At 40.6% G+C, this 11,773-nt stretch overlaps 1 protein-coding gene across 2 annotated transcripts in view; it reads right to left on the reverse strand.

Moving 5' to 3' along the window:
* LOC137382784 (synergin gamma-like) overlaps window positions 1–5,780 on the reverse strand; it is a 44,150-nt gene extending 38,370 nt beyond the window's left edge. The window contains exons 1-2 of one of the 2 annotated variants that reach the window (XM_068055202.1): window positions 5,475–5,780; window positions 4,770–4,889 (exon numbers count right to left, since the gene is read on the reverse strand). Coding sequence is in view for 1 of the 2 variants with exons in the window: in XM_068055201.1 (XP_067911302.1) it covers window positions 5,475–5,477 (3 nt within the window). In the remaining variant the exon portion in view is untranslated. The remainder of the gene's footprint in view (window positions 1–4,769; window positions 4,890–5,474) is intronic. The other variant, XM_068055201.1, reaches the window with a different exon arrangement.
* Between the last annotated feature and the right edge of the window lie 5,993 nt (window positions 5,781–11,773).

Here is an 11,773-nt window from a genome sequence, read left to right on the forward strand (position 1 = left end):
AAAACCCATTAATCCCGACTCTCTCTCTTCTATGTGTTAACCAATCTTCCATTCATGCTAATACATTACCCCCAATACTGCGAGCTCCTATCTTGTGCAATAATCTTTTATGTGGCACCTTATCGAATTCCTTCTGGAAATCCAAATACACTACATCTATCGGTTCCCCTTTATCAACTCTGCCTTTTATATCCTCAATGAACTCCAGCATCCTTGTCAAACATGATTTCCCTTTCACAAAACCATGTTTACTCTGTTTGATCGTGGTAAGCTTTTCTAAATGTCCTGCTATCTCTTCCTTAATAATGGACTCTAGCATTTTCCCAATGACCGATGTTAGGCTGGCTGGCCTATAGTTTCCTGCTTTTTGTCTCCCTCCCTTCTTGAACAGGGGCGTCATATTAGCGGTTTTCCAATCCACTGAGACCCTCCCAGAATCCAGTGAGTTATGGAATATTTCAACCAATGCCTCCACTATCTCTGCAGCCATTTCCTTTAAAACCTTTGGCTGCAGGCCATCAGTTCCTGGCGACTTGTCTGCCTTTAGTCCCATTAGTTTGTCAAATACTTTGTCCCTCGTGATAGAGACTGTTACAAGATCTTTCCTCCCATTAGCTCCTTGCTTATCTGATATCTGTGAGATGTTTATAGTGTCCTCCACCGTGAAGACCGATGCAAAATATTGGTTTAAATTATCTGCCATTTCCCTGTTCCCCGTTAACAATTCTCCAGTCGCATCCTCCAAGGGTCCCACGCTCACTTTAGCTACTCTCTTTTTGTATACCTGTAGAAGCTCTTACTGTTTGTTTTTATATTTCTTGCCACTTTACTTCCATAATCAATTTTTTCCCTCTTTATTAGTTTTTTAGTCATCCGCTGCTGGTTCCTAAAAAAATTTCCCAATCCTCTGGCCTACCACTAGTTTTTGCTGCTTTATATGCCTTAATTTTTGATTTGATACTCTCCTTGACTGCCTTTGTTAACCATGGGTGGTTCATCCTTCTCATCGAGTCCTTCTTTTTGACAGGCATAAATTTTTGCTGAATGTTATGAAATATCTGCTTAAATGTCTGACACTGCTCATCCACTGACCTTCCCCTTAGTCTATCTTCCCAGCCCGCTTTAAACAACTCTTTCTTCATACCTCTATAATATCCCTTGTTTAAGTTGAGGACACTTGTTTGAGACCCGAGTTGCTCATCCTCAAACTGAATTTGAAATTCTACCATGTTGTGATCGCTAGAGGATCCTTAACTAAGATACCTCTTATTAATCCTACCTCATTACACATTAGTAGATCTAAAATAGCCTGTTCCCGGGTAGGTTCTGCAACGTATTGCTCGAAGTAACAATCCCTGATGCACTCTACAAATTCGTCTTCCATGTTACCTTTGCCAATCTGATTTGCCCAGTCAATATGCAGATTAAAATCACCCATGACAATTGTAGCGCCCTTCTTACATGCCTCTGTTATTTCCCGATTTATACTTGGTCCTACAGTGAGGCAACTCTGCGGGAGCCTATAGACGACTCCCACCCATGACTTCTTACCCTTACTATTCCTTATTCCAACCCAACTGATTCCACTTCATGAGCTATTGCACCTATATCGCTACTCACCTCTGCACTAATACCTTCCTTTATTAACAAAGCTATCCCACCTTCTTTTCCTTTCTGTCTATTTTTCCAGAACTTTGAATACCCTTGAATATTGAGTTCCCAGTCTTGGTCACCCTGCAACCACATCTCTGTAATAGCTATCAAGTCATATTTATTTATTTCTATTTGTGCCATCAACTCATCTATCTTGTTACAAATGCTGCGTGCATTCAGATAAAGAGCCTTAAGCTTTGACTTTTTACCATTATTACTCATTCTGGTGCTAATTTCTGCTGCACTCTTCTGCTGATATTTTCTGCCCCTTCCTGTCATACCTTGATTACCATTCGCCTCTTCACTACCCTGCACCTCTGCTCTCTTGTTTCTTTTTGAATTCTTAAACTTCCTTGCAACTGAACCCTTCCCCCCCACTAATTAGTTTAAAGTCCTATCTACAACCCTAGTTATATGATTCACCGGGACACTGGTCCCAGCATGGTTCAAATAAAGCCCATCCCAACGGAACAGCTCTCTCCTTCCCCAGTGCTGGTGCCAGTGCCCCATGAATCGGAATCCATTTCTCCCACACCAGTCTTTGAGCCACGCATTTACCTTATCTTATTTACCCTACGCCATTTCGTACATGGCTCAGGTAGTAATTTGGAGATTATTACCTTTGTGGTTCTGCTTTTTAATTTAGCCCACAGGTCTCTGGGTCTCACTGTTGCTCACAACACCTTCCTTTTTGGCTGGAGGAGGACCCCTTGTGTCTCCTGCTTTCCTTTCTCTTCCAGGACTGTTTGGGTGGATATCACCTTCCCACCCTTTGTCCTTTTTGGATTTGTGGGGGTGATTAGGAAAGGTTCTCCCCTGGGAAACTGACATAAATTAAAGCAAACCCATCGGCCAGAATGGCTGCTTGCTGGGCTCCCTGAACCCACTGCTCCTCTACATAGGTCTTTAATGAGAATGGGAGAGAGTTTTTAAATTCCTCTAACAGGATTACTTCTGAGAGTCTCATAGCTGAGTTGTATTTTTAAAACCTTCAGCCACTGGTCAAAAGCCAGCTGCTTGCTTCTTTCAAACTCCAGATAAATTTGATTGGCTTGCATTTTGAGGGTTCTAAACTTTTGGCAATAGGTTTTAGGTACTAATTCATATGACCTGAGGAATACATTTTTGGTCAGTTCATAATTTGATGAATTCTCATTTGGCAACAAGGAGTAAACCTCACAGGCTTTTCCAGTTAGTTTGCTTTGCAATAAGAGAGACCAGGTCACAGCTGGTCATTTTAGCTGCCTTGCCAGTTTCCCAAAAGACACGAAAAATGCTTCCACAGCTTCCTCATTGGAATTAGTTGAATGAGTTTTAGCAAACTTGTACCCAGCCCTGAATTATGCTCCTCCATATTGGCCATGCTTTCACTGGGGATACGAGTGGGGCCTTCGAGCTAACTCAAGCCGCTTCAGTTCTCTCTCCTCGAATTCTTTCCGGAATATTCTTTCTCTCTCGCTCTCCTGCCTTTCATTCTCTTCAGGTTCCTTTTGGAAGACTCTTTCTTTCTCTCTCTCCTGCCTCTCTCTCTCTTTTTCCTGTCTCTCTTTTTCCCTTTCCTCAAATTCAAGTTTCCTGTGTTCCAATTATATCTTTGCTAACAATACCCTGTCAGATTCTGTTTCTAACACTGCTTCTGCTTCTTCAAATTTAAGGGAAAAATGGTTGGTCACTAGCCTTAGGAGCTCAGACTCCCTCACCTTGCCACGTACAGTGATCCCACACTGCTCAGAGCCATTTTTCTCAACTCCTCCATAGACAGTGCTTTTAACTTATCCCAAGTTACTTCACCCTAGCTTGGAGAGCTACTCACTCATGCAGACATGTTAGTATTTAGTCACACACAACCTCAAGAAAACCTGTATTAATCTTTGCTCTTTTTTATTGGGAATAATTTGGCTTCCCATTTCCAATTTCACTCGGTTGTGGGTAAAATTCCAGGCACTAGCACCCAAATTTGTGTTACGACCAGGTGCGAAAGGTGTCTAAGGGTCTGTTACTATCTTCACCTGGTCTTATTGTAACAGGGTTTTATTTTTAAACACACTGTTTTGAGCTCCCCTTTTGTGAGTCCTTGTTCACAGCTTTCCAATTATAAGGCAAAGAAACCAACACACCAGATTTTCTCAGGTTTAAAGGAGAAAAGTGAAATTTATTAAAACTTAAACTCTAATATGGTTAACACCTATGGAAATATGATATGCCCAGGTTAGCATGCACACGTGATACACACATGCAACTCGGGACAGAAAAGAGGAGAGGAAAATATAGTAGAGAGGGGTTTGACGCAATATCAAAGAAGTTTCTTGTTTACTGTGTTTCAAGCTGACTTGGTTGTGGGTAGTCTTGCTGTTCATCTGGACCCAATGTTCTTCTTAAACCTTGTTCATGTAGGAGACTTTCCTCTCTTTGAGGGTCACGTTTTTTCACAAGATTCAGTTCCGTGGGAAAGTGATGGAAGCAGGCAGGACTGGAGAGGAGGTTCTGTTCCAGCCGGGAGCACACGGCTTTCTGAGTTCAAATCCTCTGTTGGAAGTTCAAATTCAAAATCTCCAGCAATCAGTCATGTGACCAAAACTGGTCTGACCACTTATTCTGTGTATTGGGGAAGCAACAACTGGGTTCCCTGTCCAACACTGTCGGTAACTATGCAAATGTCTTTCTCGTCAAGGGCTTGCAGTTTTCAGTTTTAATGTTCATGTGGCGAAATCATGTGTGCCTCAGTCTTGGCAGGTAGTTTGCTTGACAATACCTTAGTTACCTCTTTTTACTACATCTTATTCTTTTAAACTTGTCAGAATCAGCATGAGAGTAGATACTATTTTTCTGTAAAACCTCCCCTGATGGGACATCACAAAGATCCATTTTAGCAGCTTAGTGATATCCTGTCTGAAACAAGCGTGACATATTTACAAGTGTGACATATTTACATTATTCCACAACAACCACTAACTTGAGTTCTCTCATTTTGAGTATGATAAAAGGAAATTCATATTTCCTGAAAACAGCAAAATCAAGAATAGTACAGTATATTCATTTCAACATTTCATATGTTTGAAATACTTCTTTTAAACTGTAGTGCAATGTATTCAAACTAATCACCAATAATAACTTGCCTTTAACAGGTTTTATGTTGAAAGCAGAGACCTCAGGCTGAACAGATATTAGAAGGAAAGGAAGTAGTTGCATTTAAGTAGCAGGTTTTGAACCAATGAAGTACTTCTGAAGTGTAGCCACTATTATAAGATATGACAATCATTTTGTGCACAGCAAAATCCTACAAACAGCAATGAGATAAATGACCAAATAATCTGTTTTGATGCTAAGGGATCATTTACATCTACCTGAGAGGGTAGATTGCACCTTAATTTAACATCTCATCTAAGATACCACACCTCTCACACTACTATACTTGGTGGATTATATGCTTAGTTTTCTGGAGTGGGAGTTGAACCCACAACCTTCTGAATCAGAAGCAAGGGTGCTATCACAGACCTAATTTTGGTTCCTCCACTTTATCCTGTGCATCAGTTCTTAGTTTCTATTACAGCATAGGACAGGGTAAGATATTGTCACAAAAACAAGATGGTCAGGCACCATGGTGTGGATTTGATCTCCATGCACACAGCAAGACTGATCCTGATTATGGCCTGACACATTTGTGCCCACACACACAACATATAGATATGAACACGGCTTTAAGTTACCAAATCAATATATCTTTAAAAAATACACAGCATATCCATGACATTAAAATGTACTCAGTGTATTACACGCATTTATTTAATACCACATACTACTGCAATGATATATATTCTTACCATGCCTGTCAAGTCCTTCTGCCTGTTTGCCTTCTGTCATTCACCACCTTGGAGGAAATACATTACATCCATTTTGTAGATAAGTCAGCAACAAACTGCAGGTTAATTAAAACAAGACACAACCGGTAGTCCAGAGAATGTTAGTAATTTCGATTCCTCATTCGAGGAGAGTATCAACACAGAATGGACTTAATTAACAGTGCAACAAAGTACATAAACTGCTCCTACAGCACTCAGGTATTCAAAGTATCTTTCGGAGATCTGAGATAAAGGGAAGTTAGGTTCAGTGCACTTTGCCCTGTAATAAAGAATTTCTGGGTTTGAACTTCCTGTTCTAGGTCATGTGATTAATGGCTGGACTGCTTTCTGCACAGATATGAGATTCTTTCGACAATTCAAATTAACCAGGGCAAAATCAGACTCAGCTGCCTTTTGAAAAATAAATTATAGTGTACGTCCTTCACAACTATAGTTCAAGCCTTTAACTTAATTCCACTATATATAGCCTCCAGTTGTTAAAGGGGCAGTGTTACAGTTCCTTTGGCTGCACCTATTATGTCTTATAATGTGCATAAAAAACATGTGTTGTAGTTTCTATTGAGTGGCGTTATTCAGTTTTTGCCAGTCTGTTGCTTTGCCAAAAATGGCTCAGTGCAGAAGCCGACAGGCAGTGTACTCCTTGTTATTAATGCATGATTATATCCACACTGAAGGATTAAAGACTGAAATGTTAACAAGATTTTTTGTAAATAAATCAATAATTGATTAACAAGCATAGTATCATGTAGAGAATTTACAGATACCTGGGAAAAAAACACCCTCTAGGTCAGCTAAAGTCACAGTCTACAAACAGGAAGCTCAAGAACATTATAACTCTGAGATGGGTTTATTCCCAAGAAGCATTCCCATGTATACATTTCTTTATAACATACTACTGGATCTCACATTGTGCTGCTGACAATTAATCAGATAATTAGAATTAGAACATTACAGCGCTGTACAGGCCCTTCGGCCCTCGATGTTGCGCCGACCTGTGAAACCATCTGACCTACACTATTCCATTTTCATCCATATGTCTATCCAATGACCACTTAAATGCCCTTAAAGTTGGCGAGTCTACTACTGCTGCAGGCAGGGCGTTCCACGCCCCTACTACTCACTGAGTAAAGAAACTACCTCTGACATCTGTCCTATATCTATCACCCCTCAACTTAAAGCTATGTCCCCTCGTGTTTGCCATCACCATCCGAGGAAAAAGACTCTCACTATCCACCCTATCTAACCCTCTGATTATCTTATATGTCTCTATTAAGTCACCTCTCCTCCTCCTTCTCTCCAACGAAAACAACCTCAAGTCCCTCAGCCTTTCCTCGTAAGACCTTCCCTCCATACCAGGCAACATCCTAGTAAATCTCCTCTGCACCCTTTCCATAGCTTCCACATCCTTCCTATAGTGCAGTGACCAGAACTGCACGCAATACTCCAGGTGCGGTCTCACCAGAGTTTTGTACAGCTGCAGCATGACCTCGTGGCTCCGAAACTCGATCCCCCTACTAATAAAAGCTAACACACCATATGCCTTCTTAACAGCCCTATTAACCTGGGTAGCAACCTTCAGGGATTTATGCACCTGGACACCAAGATCTCTCTGTTCATCTACACTACCAAGAATCTTCCCATTAGCCCAGTACTCTGCATTCCTGTTACTCCTTCCAAAGTGAATCACCTCGCACTTTTCCGCATTAAACTCCATTTGCCATCTCTCAGCCCAGCTCTGCAGCCCTCTGTACCCTACAACATCCTTCGGCACTATCCACAACTCCACCGACCTTAGTGTCATCCGCAAATTTACTAACCCACCCTTCTACACCCTCTTCCAGGTCATTTATAAAAATGACAAACAACAGTGGCCCCAAAACAGATCCTTGCGGTACACCACTAGTAACTAAACTCCAGGATGAACATTTGCCATCAACCACCACTGTCTTCTTTCAGCTAGCCAATTTCTGATCCAAAGCTCTAAATCACCTTCAACCCCATACTTCCGTATTTTCTGCAATAGCCTACCGTGGGGAACCTTATCAAACGCCTTACTGAAATCCATATACACCACATCCACTGCTTTACCCTCATCCACCCGTTTGGACACCTTCTCGAAAAACTCAATAAGGTTTGTGAGGCACGACCTACCCGTCACAAAACCGTGCTGACTATCGCTAATGAACTTATTCTTTTCAAGATGATTATAAATCCAGTCTCATAACCTTTTCCAACATTTTACCCACAACCTAAGTAAGGCTCACAGGTCTATAATTAAAAGGGCTGTCTCTACTCCCCTTCTTGAACAAGGGGACAACATTTGCTATCCTCCAGTCTTCCGGCACTATTCCTGTCGACAATGACGACATAAAGATCAAGGACAAAGGCTCTGCAATCTCCTCCCTAGCTTCCCAGAGAATCCTAGGATAAATCCCATCTGGCCCAGGGGACTTATCTATTTTCACACTTTCCAAAATTGCTAACATCTCCTCCTTGTGGACCTCAATCCCATCTAGCCTAGTAGCCTGAATCTCAGTATTCTCCTCGTCAACATTTTCTTTCTCTACTGTAAATACTGACGCAAAATATTCATTTAACACTTCCCCTACCTCCTCTGAGGTGCTTTCTTGCAACATCATAGAATTACATCGAATTTGCAGCACAGGATAAGGGCATTTGGCCCAACTGCTCTATGCAGGTGTTAATGCTCCACTCGAGCATAACCCACCCAATTTCATCGAACCGGATCTATGCATCCTGCTATATGCCTTAACTACGCATGTGGTAGCAAGTTCCACATTCTAACAACTCTCTGGTTGAAGACGTTTCTTTGAGTTCCTATTGGATGTATTAGTGACTATTTATGACCCTAGTTTTGGATTCCCCCACAAGTAAAAATATCTTTTCTACATCTACCCTATTAAAACACTTCATAATTTTAATAACCTCTACTAGGTCATTCCTCAGCCTTTTAGTTTCTACAGCAAAACCCCCCAGCTTATTTATTCTTTCCTAATAGTTATAATCTCTCAGTTTTCATAATCCTGGTAAATTTTTTTGGCACCTTCTCCAGTGCCCCATATCCTTTTTATAATATGGAGACCAGTACTGTACACGGTACTCTAAGCTTGGTCTAAACAAGGCACTGTAGAAGTTGAACATAACTTCCTTGCTTTTCAATTCTATTCATCAAGAATTGAACCCCCAGTTCTTTGTTTGCATTTTTATGGCCTTGTTAACTTCCATTGCTACTTTTAATGATCTGTGAATGTGTACCCCTAGATCCCTTTGCTCCTTGGCCCCATTTAGACTCTTATTTTCCAAGGAGTATGTGCCCTCCTTATTCCTCCTAACAAGAAGCACCACCTCACACCTACTTACATTAAGATTCATTATCCATTTGCATGTCCATTTTACAAGTTTATTAACCTCTTGTATTTTGTCACAGTCCTCCTCAGTATTAACTATACCCTCAAGTGTGGTGTCATATGCAAATTTTGAAGTTGTACTTTGATTCCCAAATCGTTTATGTAAATGGTGAACAGCAGTGATCCCAGCACCAATCCTTGTGGAATACCACTTCCAAACTTCTGTCAGTTTGAATAACTACCTTTAAGCCTTTTTTTTGGTTTGTGCTACAACTTGTTCACTGACTGTACATGCACCTTAGTTGTGATTCTGCTATTTGGTACCTTATCAAAGGCCATACAAAAATCCAAATATATTAAATCTACTACATTACCCTTGACTATTCTTTCTGTTTTGTCTTCAAAGAATTCAGTAGGCTTGGTCAAGCATGGTCTTCCCTTATAGAACCTGTATTGACTATTATATTTCCGATTTCTAGATGCTTTTCATCTTTAAGTAAAATTCCATTATAGAATCATACAGAACAGAATGAGGCCTTGCAGCCCATCATACCTGTGCTATCTATTAGTAATTAGTCCAACTCCCTCACTCTTTCCCCATATACCTGTAAATCTTTCCTTTTCAAATATATATCCAATTCCTTAATGAAATTGCTACCATCATACCTTCAGGCAGTGTATTCCAGATTATAACAATATACTGTTCAAAAACATTTCTCTTCATCTACCCAATGGTTCTTTTGTCAATTATCTTAAATCTATGTCCTTTGGTTATCGACCCCTTCCCCCCCCCCCCCCCCCCCACCCAACTCCCCTACTGCTGCCACCCCCAGCCAGTGGAAATGGTTATCTCCAATCTACTCCATCAAAATCCTTCATAACATTGAACAACTTTGTTAATTCCTACCTTAATCTTATTTGCTTGGAAGAAAACAGCTCCAAAATCACTTGTCTTTCCACATAACTGAAGTACCTCCTCCCTGGTACCATACTAATAAATCTTAACTGCACTCTCTCCAAGGCCTTGCCAACAATAAGTATTATACCATGAAAAATGTGATATATTATTCTGTCACTAAGTAGAGATGTGTTTAAAATGACTAGTCTGTTTAATGCCACAAACATCATTAGGTGTTAATTGTTGTGGAAGAAAATTTGGAAATTGCCAGATGTTTGTAAATTTCTGGTTCCAGATCAAATTGTGCATTTCTCTGACTAAAACAGGTTAGCTTGTAATCCAGTCTAAACTGTGTCACTGGGGCAATGGTCAGGTGCATGGAGGTGTGAGAACTGGATATGACAAAGGGATACCAGTGGAATTCCACTGTATATAAAGTTGCACATAATTATATTATTACAAATGAATGCACATGATTTTCCCAGATCTGTCTATAGTTCGACTATATTATGTGTTCTCCCTGTGTCTCTCTGCCATGGCTGCATGGATAGAGAGAAAGTTGGAGGGCAGAAAACAAAGGGCAAATGTAAAAGGAAATATGTGGTGAGTCATCATGGGGGCCTCAATCAGGGTCATACTTACTTCCAACATAGATAAATGATTTGGACTTAGGAACTGAGGGAACAATATCCAAAGTTGCTGATGACATCAAATGACAGGTTGTGAAAGACTGCAGCAAAACTGGAACAACTAGCAGGATGGGCAGATTGGCAGCAGATGCAATTTGATGTAGAAAATGTTTTTGTATAAAACCCTGCATGGGGGAGCCCTCACCTTTACTGGTTTTGTGCGAGTGTCAGTCTCGGGGCAAGTAAACGAGGACTGGAAGTTAAAATCAAGCTCTTGATGGCCAGGCAGTTGACTGCCCACTTTGGGTCCCACAATAAGTTAAAATCAGCCCTTAGAAGTCATTGGTATGAGGCCTTTGGGGCCGAAATCGCATATTGCTTGGGCTTGACACTGTGAGGAATGTAATTCCAATACTGTGGTGGACCAAGGTTTAAAAATTGCTCAGAGTGTCAGTTGGGCCTGTTGGCCACTTTATAAAATTAAGCAGAATTATTTTTAAATGTTTTAAGAAAGCAGATGCTTTGGCCCACACTCACAAAACATTCAAAGCTTTCCACTGGGAGCGAAGCTCTGTGCATATGCCCAAGTATGCACAAATGACCATAGCTCACTCCTGACCTCTATGAATGTAAATTGCAACCCACCGCATAAATCAGGTGCAGCCACTATGGACTGCACTGCAGTTAACAACCTTAGATTGATTGTGCACTAGAACTGTAGCATAATTCTTTTATCTGATACATGTAAATGGGAATTAATGAAAATTATTTTGCATTTCTGAAACAGAATTATAAGATTAAGACTCTGAAGTAATTTATACAGTGAATGTTGCAGAATTTTGCCCTTCAATTTGATAAAATCAAAATTGATATTCTATTACATTCATTGATTGATAAAAACTGGTCCGACAAAACCGGTTTGCCTGTATTTGGTGCAAGTTTGCTTATCTGAGTGTTTATTTGCTGTGGCTCTTAAAGAGGTATTATCATCGGTATTTTAATACATCACCACTTATTGTGCTCAGCTTCTGGCCACCAAAGCTCTGATTTTTCCTTCTTTCTATTATTGAAAGAATAAATAAAAGCTGCAGATGAATGCTTGGGATTAGGACATGGCAGCTGGGGAGCTTAAACCTCGTGGGGGGAGGTCTGCCGATCGCAGGGTGTTTAAAAAGTAAGCTTGGTTGGCCAGGAGGGAAACACTTCTGCTCCTTCTAGCCCACAAGCAGCGCAATAAAGATACTTACCTCATGGATCCAACCCTCCTCATCTCCTTTCATCTACTAGATTTCCTGGCCTGCAAATGTGAAAAATAAAACATTAGTTAAACTGGAGGAACGTAGCCTCCTTATAATATTTTAGTGA

This window comes from Heterodontus francisci, chromosome 23 (assembly GCF_036365525.1).
Source record: "Heterodontus francisci isolate sHetFra1 chromosome 23, sHetFra1.hap1, whole genome shotgun sequence".
Classification (NCBI taxonomy): Eukaryota; Metazoa; Chordata; class Chondrichthyes; order Heterodontiformes; family Heterodontidae; genus Heterodontus; species Heterodontus francisci.